Genomic DNA, 19,009 nt, shown 5'->3' on the forward strand with positions numbered 1-19,009 from the left:
CTTTGTAGTTCTACAATTACTGACTGTAGTCCATATATTTCTCTACATACTTTTTAACCTTCAATGGTCAGGACCCCCACAGGACCACCACAGAGCAGGTATTATTTAGGTGGTGGATGATTCTCAGCACTACAGTGACACTGACATGGTGGTGGTGTGTTAGTGTGTGTTGTGCTGGTATGAGTGGATCAGACACAGCAGTGCTGCTGGAGTTTTTAAATACCGTGTCCAATCGCTGTCCACTCTATTAGACACTCCTACCTAGTTGGTCCACCTTGTAGATGTAAAGTCAGAGACGATCACTCATCTATTGCTGCTGTTTGAGTTGGTCATCTTCTACACCTTCATCAGTGGTTACAGGACACTGCCAATAGGGTGCTGTTGGCTGGATGTTTTTGGTTGGTGGACTATTCTCAGTCCAACAGTGACAGTGAGGTGTTTAAAAACTCCAGCAGTGCTGCTGTGTCTTATCCACTCATACCAGCACAACACACACTAACACACCACCACCATGTAAGTGTCACTGCAGTGCTGAGAATGATTTACCACCAAAATAATACTTACTCTGTAGGGGTCCTGACCATTGAAGAACAGGGTGAAAGCAGGTTAAAAAGGTATGTAGAGAAACAGATGGACTACAGTCAGTAATTATAGAACTACAAAGTGCTTCTAAATGGTAAGTGGAGCTGATAACATGGACAGTGAGTGTAGAAACAAGGAGGTGGTCATGATGTTATGCCCGATCGGTGTTTATCACATAGAGGCACAATACAAACCAGGGGTTTTAGTCCTCTAATAATGCTTCAACCAGAAATAACTTGTTCATTTGTTAATGGAAAATGTTGGCGCTGTGTAGCCTTTGCTTCAGTGCAAATTTTTTCCAGTGCTGTATCTTTCTTAGATGTGTTTGCCCTGTGTTCTTTCTTTCCCAGCCGTTAGTTTCTTTGCTCTAAGTGGCTTTGCGTCCTCTGGCCTGGCATAGAGAGAGGCGCTGGCTTTCTTCTTCTTCTCTTTCTTCGACCTTCTCATTCTTTACCTTATGTCTCTGCTCTGCAGTGCTGGTAAGATGTGCAGTGTGTTAGTTTGTTCTGTGTTTTACTCCACACTGCCACTCCAGTTACACTGACATGTCAGACTGTTATCCAATCATTGCTTAGCTGCCCTGCATGATAGCAATGTTTAACTAAGGCTTCTGTATCTCTACTGCAATGCCTTGCCTGCCTAATATTTACTACATTTGTGTGTGTGTGTGTGTGTGTGTGTGTGTGTGTGTGTGTGTGCTAAGCATTGTGCACAATTAATCTTATATTGTCATGATTTTGGATTTAGACTTAATTTAGATTTACTGATTTGTGTCACATCAAGGCATTCACAGGGTGCATTGGTAAATTAAGCTAACCCACTCAAGTGGGGATATAGGCCAAGTGGGCATTTACATACAGCCATGATTTGCCAAGGCCCTGCAATGAATTGGTGTTCTGTCCAATGTATTACTGGAAGCCTGGGAAGCCAGACAGACTGTGACCCTGTCCAGTATAAAGCAGCATATGACATGTATTTACAATTTGCTTATGTGCCACTAATTAGCATTAATTTTTTCATTTGCTGTCTGTTTTACCAATGATTTATCATATTAAGGGTTACGGTGGGCCAAATTCACTGGGCGAAAGGCCTGAATCACCCTGGACAGGTCGCCAGTCCATCACAGCGAACACACATACACACATTTACACAACCACTCATACATAGGGGGACTTTAGTGTTGTCAGTTAAACTCATTACATGTCTCTGGACTGTGGGAGGAAACTGGAGCACCCAGAGGAAACCCATGCAGACATGGAGAGAACATGCAAACCACACAGAAAGGATCCGGACTGCTCCACCTGGGAATCAAATCCAGGACCCAGGATAAAGTGGTGGTACAACATAAAAATAAAATGTATATATAAAGAAGTGTAATAAAATGTGACAGTTGTTATTGTTTTTGCCATAAAATGTGGTTATGCTTTGTGCCAACTGGTTCTATTGCTAACTATTCCTAATAGCGCCAGCAATTATGTATCATTATGAACTAATAAACACCACATGATTTTAAGCTCAGTGTAACAGTTGCTGGCAAATGTGGACTTTTTCTTGTTTTTTTTTTAATACTAAAATCTCCCAATCTAGGCCGCTCAGGTGGCACAGCGGTAAAGTACGCTAGCTCACCAGAGTTGGGGTTTCGAATACATCGTATCCAATCTCAGCTCTGCCTTTCTGACTAGGCTGGGTGGCTGCATGAACAACGATTGGCTGTTGTTCAGGGTTAGAGAGTAAGAAAGTCGGATCATAGGTCTTCATAACTGGGGCGACTGCAGCCCCTGCTGGCTGAGGCCCAGGAATAATGCTGAATGGGGTGTGGCCCTCCGTACGCAGTGCCCGTCAAGTGTATGAATTTGACTCGTGCAGGTAAAAAATGCACGTGCCGGAGGGGGCGCATGTCAGTTTAGAGGCGTCCTCAGTCAGCGGTGAAGAGTCGAATCAGTATAGAGGACGCAATCAGGGTAATTGGACACGACTAGACTGCCAGATGGGTCGCTTTGCTGAGATTGGTTGGCTCAAACATCTACCAGATTTAATTGCTCATCATGGGGCATTTGGCTAATTAATGTAGCCTCTATTTGAAAGTAGGGGAGGCGTCACTTTCCCTTAGCTTATCCTGACACTGCTTCATGCCAAAACCATGCAGCCCTAGCCCAAAAATATCCCACAGGCGTTCTTACATGTACCAGTTGCCAAACCTCACCGTGCAGCATGGTATTGAAGCATTTAGATAAACTCAAACATATTATTTGTTTTACCAAGGACATTTGGGTTGAAAAAAACCTACACTGGTGTATGTGTCTGTCCTACCTAATCTAATTGTTGGTGCTATTGTTATCCAGGGTCATCTTGTCTACAGTGGGTGCTGGGTATATCTCATTTACATGTGCATACATAGAGAGCAGTGATGCATTATGCTCAGATGCTATGTCCTGGTCTGATTGCATGTCTTGACTTGGCACTCCTTGTTGTTTACTGCATGGCTCTTTGTGGCTCTTTGATGGATGATGTTCTGTTGAAACCATTGATTGTCTGTGAATAAAAAATGTTATGTAAGTCCATGGTGTTTGGTAGTCCCACCTCGACTGCAATCATGGATCCTCAGCAGCAGAAGACAAATTGACTACACTAAAATTGGAAGAAAATGGGAGAAAATTTATAAATAAAATAACAAACAAAAAATTATGAACACACTCTGCCTGTGGCTCATAATTCCTTTCGGCTGCTTCTGTTAGGGGTTTGCCGCATTATTTGTCTGTGTATTTGATTTGACCTTTTTTAGTCCGGATGTCTTTCCTGACGCAATCTTCTTATTTATCTGTGCTTGAGATCGGCACTGATATGTTTTACCATAATGGCTAGGTGAATGTAATGCCATACACTTTGTGTATCTGTGAGCCAAGTATGGGATTCGACCCCCCAGAGCTCAGGCACTTTGGTTACCAGCAGTGTGGCTTTTCCTATTACGCTACACACGCTTACTAGAGATTTTAGCTATTTTAATAAAATCACATGATAATCATGAAATTGTACAGCCATGAAAAACAAGCAAGGTCTGCAACCTTCCCAGACAAATACCAGCAATGTAATGGGTCATAAGAGTTCAGTGGCTTTTAATGTTGCACTGTTATTAGATGCCAGTTTGCTACCAGTTGGTCATCCTATTAACTGTAATTCCTATTGGCCACTCAGGTGGTATGCCATACCAGAGCATCGTATCGAGTCTCAGCTCTGCCTGCCAGCTGGGCTGAGTGGCCACATGAACAACGATTGGCCTGTTGTTCATATAGGGACGGGGCATTAAGCCGGATAGGGACTCTCTCATAACTGATGCAACTACGACCTCTGTTGGCTGGTTGATCTCGCCTGCACAGAGACGGGGAAAAAAGTTCGGATCAGGGTGTGTCTCTCCGTACACAGAGCTGATCCGCAGCAGATCTCATCTAGTGTAGGTGAAAAGATGTATACGGCTGCTGCCCACGTGTCGGAGGGGGCGTGGGTTAGCTTCGTTCTCCTCAAATCAGAGCCGTGGCCAGCATTAGTGGAGAGGAAGCATGACGCAATCGGGCAATTGGACGCGGGGAAACCCCCAACAATTAGCCGAACTTGGGATTGATAAAGTGTTTTTGAACAGTGCTTAGAGTGGGAAAAAACATGCCAGTCATCCTCTTTATTCACGTTGGCTTGTGTATCAGCCTTTATCAGCAAATCATAAAGTGTTACATTCTGTATTAATGTTACTTAGACTAGCATTACCATTACTTGCGGCTTGCCATGTGTCTTGTACTAGACTTCTAGTCATGTAGTGCCCCTTGGCTATTGCAGTTTATATACAGTCTTATGAATTACCCAGTACCTAATATAGAGAGAGCAAGATAAAGTACTGGCACTCTGTGAGAAATGAGACTAAAATGTTGGTACTGTGTACCTTGAGTACACACATGACCACATCAAGCACTGGTTTTGAAAGAAAATGTCTGTCCTCAGTTGTCACACTCACTACCAATTTTCTAAATGCCTGAAGAAATACTGTTAAAGTAATGTAGCGATGTAGCTCTGATGTAATGTAAAAATACCAGATATACAGCAATAACCACTGACTATCAGTAAAATGTTTTAGTTATGTAATAATAGATACAAATGTTAACAAACCCTCAGACCGGCATGAACACCTCAATGTAAATGTTCTGAATGTACTGAATTCTACCTGCTAGTATCTGCTGCTTCAAGTATTACTTATAAGTACCACATATGTTTGTTTACTCATTGCATTGTGGCTTTTTATTTTTTGTTTTTAGGTGATGAAGGAGGTCTGTGCTTATGGAAATGGAACAGTGGACTCTGATGGAGCCGTTTCTGGATCTCCTGTTCATAAAATTGAGCTAGAGAAGGTAAGACCAGTGTAAATATGAATGACATTTAGATTTACATTTTCAGCATTTTAGCAGATGCTTTTATCCAAAGCGACTTACACAGTGAGTGGAACACAATAAGCAATTGAGGGTCAGGGGCCTTGCTCAGGGACCCAACAGTGGCAACTTGGTGGTGGCGGGGCTTGAACCGGCAACCTTCTGTTTACTAGTCCAGTACCTTTAACCATTGAGCTATCACTGGCCCCAGATTTAGTGTTTGGGTACACCTGTCTGTAAGGTACATTAATTGAATGATAATTAGGCTACACCTACAATACCCAACAGATGAACTTTGTGGGTATACATTTACTGACGTTAGCACATCTGCTGCACTGTACACTTGAAAGGGACCCCCATAAAGCACCTTCTTCCCAGATGATGTTTGGGTGGTGGATCATAATCAGCACTAATATGGTCAGGAAATAGCAGAATGTACTGTTTGGGATCAGTGTATCAGGTGCAGCAGTTTTGTGAGGATTTTACGTATTTTAATACCGTTTAAACTAACTGGCCACCTTATTGGGAACACATACTCTGTTCGAACAGGTTGTAGATGTACATTTAGAGACAGGATTGTTTAGGACATTTAGGACAGATGTTTTATATGTGTGTGCACCATGCATGTAAATACACTGATCAGCCATAACATTAAAACCACCTCCTTGTTTCTACACACATTGTCCATTTTATCAGCTCCACTTACCATATAGAAGCACTTTGTAGTTCTACAATTACTGACTGTAGTCCATCTGTATCTCTACATGCTTTGTTAGCCCCCTTTCATTCTGTTCTTCAATGGTCAGGACCCCCACAGGACCACTACAGAGTAGGTATTTTTTGGGTGGTGGATCATTCTCAGCACTGCAGTGACACTGACATGGTGGTGGTGTGTTAGTGTGTGTTGTACAGGTATGAGTGGATCAGACACAGCAATGCTGATGGAGTTTTTAAACACCTCACTGTCGCTTAACTGAGAATAGTCCACCAACCAAAAATATCCAGCCAACAGTGCCCTGTGGGCAGCGTCCTGTGACCACTGATGAAGGTCTAGAAGATGACCAACTCAAACAGCAGCAATAGATGAGCGAACGTCTCTGACTTTACATCCACAAAGTGGACCAACTAGGTAGGAGTGTCTAATAGAGTGGACAGTGAGTGGACACGGTATTTAAAAACTCCAGCAGCGCTGCTGTGTCTGATCCACTCATACCAGCGCAACACACACTAACACACCACCACCATGTCATTGTCACTGCAGTGCTGAGAATCATCCACCACCTAAATAATACCTGCTCTGTGGTGGTCCTGTGGGGGTCCTTACCATTGAAGAAGAGCATTAAAGCAGGCTAAAAAAAGTACGTAGAGAAACAGATGGACTACAGTCAGTAATTGTAGAAGTACAAAGTGCTTCTATATGGTAAGTGGAGCTGATAAAATGGATAGTGAGTGTAGAAACAAGGAGGTGGTTTTAATGTTATGGCTGATCAGTGTAGAAGTTGTTAAAGATGTTAGAGATATTAGAATTTGTTAAAGATAAAAGATAGAATAGAATTGGCATCTGTATCGATAATCTGTATTGTACAGTTTGTGAGGATCAGATATCACTATCGAAAGAAAAAAGAATAGTATCAGTGCACCCCTAGCCACATAATCTTTATTGTCCCAGACCTACTGATATTAGGTACAACCCAGCCATTTTTTGTATGTTTGCTGATGTACATGTTTTTATGTAGGTGTGTACGTGTGTTTATTTCATCCACAGCTCTTCATATGCTACACATAGCTGTGGTAAGACGTGGAATGCCATAAAATAAGCGAACACATGCCAAATCCCATCTTACCATAGTAAATTGTGTGCTGGTACTCTTAATGAGGTGTGTGATGAGGGAAAAAAATCTTGTTTAAAAAGAACACCTAAGTTCTGCCCTCTGTGCTCTCTAAACAAACCTACTCTGATCTAATCTGATTCTTATTCTTAAGTGTGTGTGTGTGTGACAGATTTGAGGGCCTTTTAATACTTAATGATAAACAACTCTCAAACTAGCACAGTGTAGGTAAGCCCTAATTACGTACACCTAATACAAAACAGACGTTCAGTTTCGTTGCGTAGAAAGCAAGAGTTGCCATCAAACAAATTTTTGTGCAATTCTGTTATAAAGTCGATGGCTGTATGTATGTGACGTATAAATATTAATAATAAGTGGGTATGTATGTACATATTAAATGCTTGTGTACATGGATGAGTCTGTAAACATGTGGCTTTCTATTTAGATTGTTAATATGGATGTGCTAATGCGCTTGTGGTTAACACTGTAACAAACACATGCACAATATTCATCAGCTTAACGGGTATTGGCTGGTAGGTGTATAGTAACAGCTGTAGTTGTTAGGTCTGTAAACATTTGACTCTCTTCTCACAGAAGCTGTCCTGTGATAGACCAAGTTCAGATGGTGAGCCCATCCATGAAAATGGCAACTCAGACGGAAAAGATCCAGGTAGGCAACTCCATGATTAAGTAAACTCTATTTACACATGCACATACACCCAGAGATTTATGGAAAATCCCAGAGACTTACTAAAAATTGGTTAAGTGTAAAAGTAGTTGGTGGAATTGGTTAACTTGAACTGGAAAGTGCTGATCAAAGTGAAAATCCTAGTTAGTGAAATAGTATGTGTTTTTCTGTGGCTGATTCCCAGATGGTGTTTTGTTGCATATGTAGTGCATTTAGATGTTTTCGTATGCCCTACATAGACCCCATATTTGGTTAAAAGGAAGCTGTGTAGGAAGGACTGCATTGGTTAAATATAATAAAATGGTAAGTTGTATTGATAAATAAAACAAAGACAGTTTCTTAATGATGTAAGACACATGATAGCATTAGTTTTAAGCTTTTTTGTCTTTTATTTTTAGAGAATGGTTTGATCTCATTAGCACCAACTATGTTTTTAAAACCTAAATGTGTGTGATAAGTAAAACACTTGTAACACCAAACACTGGAACACATTGGGTCATTCCTGGGATTGGGTGCGTTTTGGACCTTAAAACGTTTTGAAAATGAAACACTGTTTTAATTTGTTTTTCATGTTTTACTATAAGAGGACATGTTATACTTTTCCAAACTAATATTGGTCAAGCTAAATTACACATGCACCTCATAAACACTGTGACGTCCAGCCTGTTACATATTAGGTTATAACAGGGTGGACCATAACAGGGTGGACATTCTGACATAAAATTAGCCATTAGTTAGCGAGTGAGCAAAACCATGCTAGCATAAAAGTGAATTCAGACTAAGAATTCTGCTTTTTAGTATGGTTATTTTTTAAATGATCAAATCATATTGCTTTTTCTCATATATCACATAACAGGATGGACATGTTATGGTTAACCATATAAGACTTTTAGGATAAAATGTGGAAAAAACAACATTAAAATGAGGAGTTTAATAAGCCACTCATCTTCCACAGTTTTCCCTCCAAAAAGATCATGTGAGCTCCAGGAAATGATGTCAGTATGTAAAACAGCTCTTCATTTTAAGAGACAGTAGTAAGAAATAACAGGGTGGACAGCAACTTGAGGGACGTGTGAAAAACTCTTATAATCAGCAATAAAATAAAACTTATAAAGAAAAAAAAAATCCAAGGTTTAGAGGGACTTAAGCAAACCTTTTAAACAGTATTGAAAGACAGATATTTTCATGATTAAACCTCATATAGTCATCATTAAATCAGAATGTACAGCACTGGGGACATGGGAACACCTCTGGTATCTAAGAGATAAAAACAGTATGTATACAGTCATTTTATTTGGGGGGGGGGGGGGGTAGAAAACATTGTGTTTAGTATTTGAAAGTGTTAATTATTTCAGTAAGGTGTTTAGAAATTGTATTGGTTAAAATGTACTTAGTAAATACAATGATCAGTACTGGGGACACAGAAGGCACCGAATTGTAGTAATGACCCAATTATAAACGCTAGTGCGTAAGACTAAACCACCACCAATAATACACACCACAGTGAATAATATATGAGGTTAACAGTGCTAAACACGCTAAGCTATGCTAACAGTGCTAAAGACGCTAGGCTAGACTAAATCGGACATAAACAACACAAGACTTGAACCCAAAGATGAAACCAAACGAAACAATTTAAAGTCAAAATGTTTATGTACCAACACATGACTTTACTAATACAAGATGCCTCTGAGTATTCCTAGATTTTGTAGAAACAGGAAAACGGCACAGCAATGATGTTTTGGGGTGGAATATAAAGGGTAGTTGATGCCCCGCCAGGTGTTGTGCATGATGTCGATTATGAGAGAAGGATTGTACGCACTCCTTGAGTCCAGTTTTGTGAAAATCCTAATTGGTAACAGTGTTTGGGTGATGCTGGAGATGCCCCACCAGGCGTTGGTGTGACGTTAAATTTTACTTCTTTTGTTTTTATACTCTTACTGTATTTAACAAGGTATTTCCATTATGTCTTATATTTGATTATTTACAACCCCAAATCAGAAAAAGTTGGGACAGTATGGAAAATGCAAATAATAAAAAAACCACCTGATATGACACCGGATGAACCTGAGATATTTCATGTTTTGTCTTCTCAACTTCATTTCATTTATTAATAAACATCCATTCCTGCATTTTAGGCCTGCAACACATTCATGTTGCCATTCCTTTTCACCACACTTAAAAGACGTTTTGGCACCGAGGATACCAAGTGATTTAGTTTTTCAACTTTTATTTTGTCCCATTCTTCCTGCAAACACGTCTTAAGATGTGCAACAGTACGGGGTCGTCGTTGTCACATTTTTCCTTTTAAAAGTCTCTATTGGGGACAGGTCAGGACTGCAGGCAGGCCAGTCCAGTACCCGTACCCTCTTCTTCTGCAGTCATGACTTTGTAATGTGTGCAGCATGTGGTTTTGCATTGTCTTGAAAAATGCATGAACATCCCTTGAAAAGGTGACGTCTTGAAGGCAGCATATGTTGCTCTAAGATCTCAATGTACTTTTATGCATTAATGCTGCATCACAGAAGTGTAAATGACCTTTGCCAAGGGCACTGACACAGCCCCATACCATGTCAGACCCTGGCTTTTGGACTGACAGTCTGACATTTGTACATGTTCAGCTTAAGCTTGCTCCCTTGGTCTTTACGCACTGAAATTCCTCCCGATTCCTTGAATTGTTTAATGATATTATGCACTGTAGAGGGAGAAATATGCAAATCCCTTCCAATCTTTCTTCGAGGTACATTAGTTAAGGTACGTTTTAATCATTTTCTCACGCACTGCTGACAAACTGGAGATCCTCTCATCATCTTTGCTTATCAAAGACTCAGCCTTTCCTGGATGCTGCTTTTGTACCAAACCATGATCACAATCACCTGTTGACATCACCTGTTTGGAATCACATCATTATTTAGTTTTTTCACCTCATTACTAGCCCTAAATTGCCCCTGTCCCAACTTTTTTTGGAATGTGTTGTAGACCTAAAATGCAGGAATGGATGTTTATTAATAAATGAAATGAAGTTGAGCAGACAAAACATGAAATATCTTGGGTTCATCCTGTCTGCATTGAAATAAAAGTCAAAGTAAATGTAAGAAACACTGCATTTTTATTTTATCTGCATTTTCCATACTGTCGCAACTTTTTCTGATTTGGGGTTTTACAAATTTGGGTTATTATTATTATTTTTTATCTAGGTTTGGGAGTGGCACTAAGGGTCCACTGATATGTGCCCCCCAATAGCTAGATTCATTATTATTATTACAAAGCCACACAAGACAACTAACAAACTCTTAAATGTTTGATAGCTAATACATGCATTATGCTGTTTATGCTGCTAGTGTGCAGGTTAAGAGTATAAATGAAAAAAAAAAAGAATGTTTTTATACTGATGATTTATATCATTTTTCTTTTTGTTTTGTTCACCCCTGTATTTAGCTATTTTGGTCTGCATACTTGATTTGGCACAGTTTCTACGCCTTAAGCCATTCTCATAATTTTTTATCTGGGCCCAGCACTTTGTAGTTTTATTTACAATACTTAAATGCTTGTCACAAAGTCTACAGATGGTGACAAATCACCCACCCACCCACAGCCATTCAGTTTAAAGAAACATTCAAATCATCCTCCACTTTTTTTTAGATTCCATTCTTTGACTGTAACGAGTGCTCTAGATGTGCCTACCTCACACCAGTGCTTCACCACCACACTCTCTTTGATGAGAATAGTAGGGCATTCAATTCATTCATTCATTCAATTGGCTGCATTCTTTCCAGCTTCTACAACTGCTCCCACTATGTGGAATCAGATTAGCCTGATCACAGTATGTTTTCCTCATGTTTAAACAACTGCAAATGAATAAGAAGGTCCTATAAAAGAGCATCAATGGCTTTTGCATCTGTGTCTCTGGTTTCTGCCCGAAGACTGGTTTAGGGTGCACATGAGCTTAGCTTAAGCTAGAGGAGTCGCCAGTGCAGATGTAATCTCAGTACATTTTTAGTAAAGATTCAATTAAGCAGAGTAGCGTTCAGAAACAGCTCCTCCTTCCATATAGAGGGGCTTTTTAAAAGTATCCTTTAATGGTCTTACTTTGAGTTTAAATACTTGGGTAAAAATAAGTTGTATTTAAATAGTCTTGTTTGGGTCGTATCTACTCCTTAGTTGACGTGTGATAAACTCAAAAATATTGGTAGATGTGTTTAAGAAAACAGCCTTTCTAACCTATATGTGAACTTGAAGCTAGCAGCTGAAAAAACATCCATGAAAGTTGCATCATTTTTGTGTCATCTAAAATGTTTGGTAGAGGCTCATTAAAAAAATACTGTGTGCACTAGGTAAAAAATATTTATTGTTTGAGTGCCCAGGTGGCGCAGCGGGAACTCCTCGGTTCGACACTCGGTGTTGCCACCGGTCGGCTGGGTGCCATCTGGCGGGCATAATTGGCAGTGCCTGCAGCAGATACTAATTGGCCACCGTATCTGCAGGGTGGGGACCAGACTGTGTGTGGGTGGGTGGGTCTCCATACACTGTGTAAGGACCCTGTTTGGCGGAAGAGACGCCTGTGCAGAATGCATGGGCGAGAAGAGGAGGGCTGTACACGTGTCGGAAGAGGCGTGTACAGCGACGTGCTCTCCTTGGATGCAATCTGGTATCTCTCAGCAGCGGAAGACAAAATTAAGTGTGCTAAATCAGGGGAATGGGGAGAAAATGCATTAAAATAATGAAAAAAATAAATATTGTTTGTTGTTCATATAGTCCCAACAAACCAAGAAATGCAAAGAAAAATTTTTTTAAACATTATTTCCTTGGTGAGACCATTACAGGGTTAATACAGTGAGCCACAGATGGATTTAGTGAGAGGGGTTCTTGCTGTGACTTGTTGCTTTATTTGTCTAACACACCACCACCATGTCAGTGTCACTGCCTGCTGAGAATGATCCACCACCCAAATAATACCTGCTTTGTGGTTGTTCTGTGGGGGTCCTGACCATTGAAGAACAGCATGAAAGGGGGCAAAAAAAGCATGTAGAGAAACAGATGGACTACAGTCAGTAATTGTAAAACTACAAAGTGCTTCTATATGGTAAGTGGAGCTGATAAAATGGACAGTAAGTGTAGAAACAAAGGTGGTTTTAATGTTATGGCTGATCGATGTATATGGATACTATAACATTATAAATTTAGTAAGCTTTAGTCACAGTGTGAAGCCTTAAAATGATTAAGGTTAATTTAAATGGTCTAAAGAAATATTAGTGTATATAAGTTAAATCAACTTTTTAATAAATTAAAAAGGTTAAATCAGTAAAGTTACATTTTACATCCAGAGTTTTTCCCCTGTTTTATCATTTCCTCTCTCACCTAGTCATTTTCAGTTACCCTCTACATTTTCTCTGCCACTTGCAGACCAGCACTTGTTCCTTTGACACACATGCAGCAGCCAGATGCTGCATTTGATCCATCCTAACAGAAAGCCACATCACGCACAGAGAGCCACACCATGCCCCATATGCTCTCTGTTAAAAAACTAAGGATGCCAATAAATAATTATTTTATCCATAACCAACATTGTTCAATTAATCCTGTTGGCTAAGAATGTCCCTTAAATTTATTTCCAACAGCTGATGCTTGATCCCAATTTATGGTGAGCTACAGTTTATACAGAATAAGAACACTGATATGAAACTTACTCACCCAACCTCAGTGTGCTTGCGTCAGCTCTGTGTTCTCACTGCATTTGGAGATTCTAAACCAAACAGGAAAACTTTTTTTCCCTCAAACGGTGAAACCAGTGTGGAATCAGACTTTATGTTAATCTATGTGTAACTTTTGTTTGTTTGTTTAAAAAAAACCCCACTGTGGATAGTTTGCATCATGCCCCAGTAAAAAAAAAACACTTGACGTTAAAAATGCTGTAAATCTCTGTGCTGTTTCAGATGTACTGACACGCTCTTCTTGAATCCACAGCTAAAGGTAAAAAGAACTCTAAGACTGAACAGAAGGGCACAGTGAGCAAAGTGGCTGGAAAGAAAATAACTAAGATCATCAGCCTCGGAAAGAAGAAACCATCCACTGATGAACAGACATCGTCAGCGGAGGAGGACGTCCCAACATGCGGTATGTCAGGAGGGTTATTTTAAAGCCACTCTTTGAAGGGTGTTTGAAGTCCAGGTTATAACACAATTAAGGATTGTAGCTGAAAATGGTCCACCATTGTGATTTAGTTAGCAATTAGGTGGGACTTAGTATTTAATCTAAACGCCTAATCTAAATTAGGCCCTAGTTTACACACAGCTTTATAAAAATGTTTTTGTATCTGCCCCGATTGCGTTCAGTCTAGTCATTTTTAATTCCTTACTGTAAATCTGCTGCTGCCTAAACCTTCCCCAATCTGATCAAGGAGAGATAGATCAGCACACGCCCCCTGCGACACGTGTCCAATTTGCAGCTGCTTCTTATCACCTGCCAGTGTTGGGTTCCCACATGGAGTTGTGTTAAATACAATGAACCATACTAAGCTCATGTGACTCCCAACTCGCATCTTCCTACCCACCCCACTTACTCGCACAGATGCCTGGACCAGTCCTGTAGATCACATATCACAGCAGCAGTGGGAGGACACCCCGTCCGACCTTACTTCTCTCAAGCACGGGCCAATGCGTTTGTATGGATGCTCGAGGCCTGCGATTCAAACTTTCCAGTTCAATCAATCTGTAGTGGTGTGCTAGTGCATCAGGCTGCTGTGCCGCTTGAGTGCAAGCTTTATACATTTTATGTTTGTTGGTAATCTGACTGGTCTGTCCAAGTCAATTTAAAACAAGATAATCTAACAGCCCTTGTAAACAACAAAAACCAACCATAAAAACATTTACTCATTTTAATAGGCAAAATTGCATATTGCCAGCAATCTCACTGAAATTAATGTAATTTCTCGCATAGAATTATGGTTTTACTGGGCTTTAATGTCAGTATGACATAGTCATCAAGCTGCTATAGACATCCTATAGTACTAACCAGCTGCTTCCGTTAACAGGGTATCTGAATGTGCTGTCCAATAACCGGTGGAGAGAGAGGTGGTGCCGGCTAAAGGACAACCAGCTCTTATTGCATAAGGACCGAGAGGATTTGAAGACACACATGGCCTCCTTGCCCCTGCGAGGATGTGAGGTTATACCAGGCCTTGACTCAAAACATCCATTTGCTTTCAGGCTGTTGAGGAATGGACAGGAAGTCGCTGTACTGGAGGTGAGACTTTAAATTCTGCCACTGAGAAGAGAAAGGCCAGATAGTTTAAAAAGCTGTCTTAAATCTTTAGGTTGTAATTTTACCACATTTTTTTAGCAGCCTGCTCTGACTTGAAAAAGTGCTTCTGATCAGAAATACACAACATGATGGAGTAAATACAGCTTGTGCGTGCATTAAAAATTAGAATGATGTGGAAATATGAGACTACACTGTTACTCAGAAGATTAAATTTTTTACTTCTTAACCCTCGTGTGGTGTTTGGGTCTGTGAGAGCCGTTTTCAATGTTTACCAAAAAAAAAATTATGCTATTTATTGTTATTTTAACCTCAGACTCCTTGCCTTTGGCTCATTTTGTGTGAAGAACATACACTGATTAAAAACACTGATTAACATTAAAACCACCTCCTTGTTTCTACACTCTCTGTCCATTTGATCAGCTCCACTTACCATATAGGAGCACTTTGTAGTTCTACAATTACTGACTGTAGTCCATCTATTACTGTACATACTTTGTTAGCCTGCTTTCACCCTGTACTTCAATGGTCAGGACCCCCACAGTACCACCACAGAGCAGGTATTATTTAGGTGGTGGATCATTCTCAGCACTGCAATGACAATGACATGGTGGTGGTGTGTTAGTGTGTGTTGTGCTGGTATGAGTGGATCAGACACAGAAGCGCTGCTGGAGTTTTTAATTACTGTGTCCACTCACTGTCCACTCTATTAGACACTCCTACCTGGTTGGTCCACCTTGTAGATATAAAGTCAGCGACGCTCATCTATTGCTGCTGTTTGAGTTGGTCATCTTCTAGACCTTCATCAGTGGTCACAGAACGCTGCCCACAGGGCGCTGTTGGCTGGATATTTTTGGTTGGTGGACTATTCTCAAACCAGCAGTGACAGTGAGGTGTTTAAAAACTCCAGCAGTGCTGCTGTGTCCTATCCACTCATACCAGCACAACACACACTAACACACCACCACCATGTCAGTGTCACTGCAGTGCTGAGAATCATCCACCACCTAAATAATACCTACTCTGTGGTGGTCCTGTGGGGGTCCTGACCATTGAAGAACAGGGTAAAAGCAGGCTAAAAAAGTATGTAGAGAAACAGATGGACTACAGTAGAACTACAGAACTACAAAGTGCTTCTATATGGTAAGTGGAGCTGATAAAATGTACAGTGAGTGTAGAAATAAGGAGGTGGTTTTAATGTTATGCCTAATTGGTGTATGACTACTGTCATTTTTATATGTTTTCATTAGAACCCTTCAATGATTTTTACATTAATAGATTTACTATGTAGGCTGTTTTTAGTTATTTAAATGATTATTACTGTCGGGGAGTGCCTGTATTTGTCTGGATTGCAGACATCCCAAGTCTCCCGGAAGTTCCTGGAGTTTCCCCGCATATACAGTGTATCACAAAAGTGAGTACACCCCTCACATTTCTGCAAATATTTCATTATATCTTTTCATGGGACAACACTATAGATATGAAACTTGGATATAACTTAGAGTAGTCAGTGTACAACTTGTATAGCAGTGTAGATTTACTGTCTTCTGAAAATAACTCAACACACAGCTATTAATGTCTAAATAGCTGGCAACATAAGGTAGTACACCCCACAGTGAACATGTCCAAATTGTGCCCAAATGTGTCGTTGTCCCTCCCTGGTGTCATGTGTCAAGGTCCCAGGTGTAAATGGGGAGCAGGGCTGTTAAATTTGGTGTTTTGGGTACAATTCTCTCATACTGGCCACTGGATATTCAACATGGCACCTCATGGCAAAGAACTCTCTGAGGATGTGAGAAATAGAATTGTTGCTCTCCACAAAGATGGCCTGGGCTATAAGAAGATTGCTAACACCCTGAAACTGAGCTACAGCATGGTGGCCAAGGTCATACAGCGGTTTTCCAGGACAGGTTCCACTCGGAACAGGCTTCGCCAGGGTCGATCAAAGAAGTTGAGTCCACGTGTTCGGCGTCATATCCAGAGGTTGGCTTTAAAAAATAGACACATGAGTGCTGCCAGCATTGCTGCAGAGGTTGAAGACGTGGGAGGTCAGCCTGTCAGTGCTCAGACCATACGCCGCACACTGCATCAACTCGGTCTGCATGGTCGTCATCCCAGAAGGAAGCTGACGCACAAGAAAGCCCGCAAACAGTTTGCTGAAAACAAGCAGTCCGAGAACATGGATTACTGCAATGCCCTGTGGTCTGACGAGACCAAGATAAACTTGTTTGGCTCAGATGGTGTCCAGCATGTGTGACGGCGCCCTGTGAGAAGTACCAAGACAACTGTATCTTGCCTACAGTCAAGCATGGTGGTGGTAGCATCATGGTCTTGGGCTGCATGAGTGTTGCTGGCACTGGGGAGCTGCAGTTCATTGAGGGAAACATGAATTCCAACATGTACTGTGACATTCTGAAACAGAGCATGATCCCCTCCCTTCGAGAACTGGGCCTCATGGCAGTTTTCCAACAGGATAACGACCCCAAACACAACCTCCAAGATGACAACTGCCTTGCTGAGGAAGCTGAAGGTAAAGGTGATGGACTAAACCCAATTGAGCACCTGTGGCGCATCCTCAAGTGGAAGGTGGAGGAGTTCAAGGTGTCTAACATCCACCAGCTCCGTGATGTCATCATGGAGGAGTGGAAGAGGATTCCAGTAGCAACCTGTGCAGCTCTGGTGAATTCCATGCCCAGGAGGGTTAAGGCAGTGCTGGATAATAATGGTGGTCACACAAAATATTGACACTTTGGGCACAATTTGGACATGTTCACTGTGGGGTGTACTCACTTATGTTGCCAGCCATTTAGACATTAATGGCTGTGTGTTGAGTTATTTTTAGAAGACAGTAAATCTACACTGCTATACAAGCTGTACACTGACTACTCTAAGTTATATCCAAGTTTCATGTCTATAGTGTTGTCCCATGAAAAGATATAATGAAATATTTGCAGAAATGTGAGGGGTGTACTCACTTTTGTGATACACTGTACATAGCGGCTCCCTGATGCCTGCAAGGCAGATTAAATCTCCCGGAATCTAGAACGAGCAGCCAGGAGCGACACAAACGCGCACGCAGGCGACACAGACTTTATTCCCCGATCGTGTATTAAATCCATTATCTGATATACAATCTAGCGCACTGTGTAGGGAACATAAAACAATTGTCTAATATACTGTCTAGTGCACTATGTAGGGAACATAATTAATTATGTAATACACTATCTAGTGCACTATGTAAGGAACACAAATCATCATCTAGTTATACTTTCTAGTGCACTATGTAGGGAACATAAATCCGTGATCTGATATACAATCTAGTGCACTGTGTAGGGAACATAAACCAAATGTCTAATACACTATCTAGTGCACTACGTAGGGAACATAAATTCATATCTAAAATACTATCTAGTGCACTATGTAGGGAACATAAATCCGTTATCTGATATACAATTTAGTGCACCATGTAGGGAACCTAAACCCGTTAACTAATACGCTACCTAAAGCATTATGTAAGAAACATAAGTCTATTATCTAGTACACTATGTAGTGCACTAAGTAAGGAACATAAATTCTTTTCTAATATATCTAGTTAGATCTAGTTCAATCTAGTGCACTATGTAGGGAACATAAATCTTTTATCTTACACACTATCTAGTGCACTATGTAGTACACATTAATGTGTTTGTGACGCGAACAGTTAGCTTAGTAGCTCAGTTAGCAGCTCCTAAAAGTTCTGTTACCACCCATATATATATATATTTTATTTTTTTATTTTTTTTGCTTGGGGGGGTCGGGGTTGAGGTCCGGTGGTACGTTCCTGAAATGAGTTTTTGCAACTTGGGATGTCTGGGATTGTAAGTTTCATACAGTTAGCGTCAACTAATTCTGACCAAAATCAGTGCCTTTAACAGGGGTTCTCTTGATCTCATTCAGGCCTCCTCTTCTGAGAGTATGGGTCGATGGTTGGGGGTCTTGCTGGCAGAGACAGGCTCTACTACAGACCCTGCCACACTGCACTATGACTACATAGACGTGGAGACAACTGCAAATGTCATTCAGCTGGCCAAGCAGTCCTTCTGGTGAGTGAGTGATCTTCAGAAATTTCAAAATTAAATGATTCTTTATGGGTGGCACGGTGGATCGGTGGGAAGCACTGTCGCGTCACAGCAAGAAGGTTCTGGGTTTGATTCTGAGGTGTAGCAGTTTGGGTTTTTTCTCCCTGTGACCATGGGTGGTGTGGA

The 19,009-nt window shown here is 40.9% G+C and overlaps 1 protein-coding gene across 1 annotated transcript in view; it reads left to right on the forward strand.

Moving 5' to 3' along the window:
* Positions 1 to 19,009, forward strand: part of afap1 (actin filament associated protein 1) — an 87,286-nt gene that overhangs the window by 56,248 nt on the left and 12,029 nt on the right. Inside the window, exons 7-11 of the mRNA XM_063003610.1 lie at positions 4,881 to 4,973; positions 7,415 to 7,490; positions 13,473 to 13,622; positions 14,539 to 14,750; positions 18,702 to 18,847. Of these exons, the coding sequence (XP_062859680.1) occupies positions 4,881 to 4,973; positions 7,415 to 7,490; positions 13,473 to 13,622; positions 14,539 to 14,750; positions 18,702 to 18,847 (677 nt within the window). The remainder of the gene's footprint in view (positions 1 to 4,880; positions 4,974 to 7,414; positions 7,491 to 13,472; positions 13,623 to 14,538; positions 14,751 to 18,701; positions 18,848 to 19,009) is intronic.

The sequence above is a fragment of the Trichomycterus rosablanca genome, chromosome 10 (genome assembly GCF_030014385.1).
Source record: "Trichomycterus rosablanca isolate fTriRos1 chromosome 10, fTriRos1.hap1, whole genome shotgun sequence".
Lineage (NCBI taxonomy): Eukaryota > Metazoa > Chordata > Actinopteri > Siluriformes > Trichomycteridae > Trichomycterus > Trichomycterus rosablanca.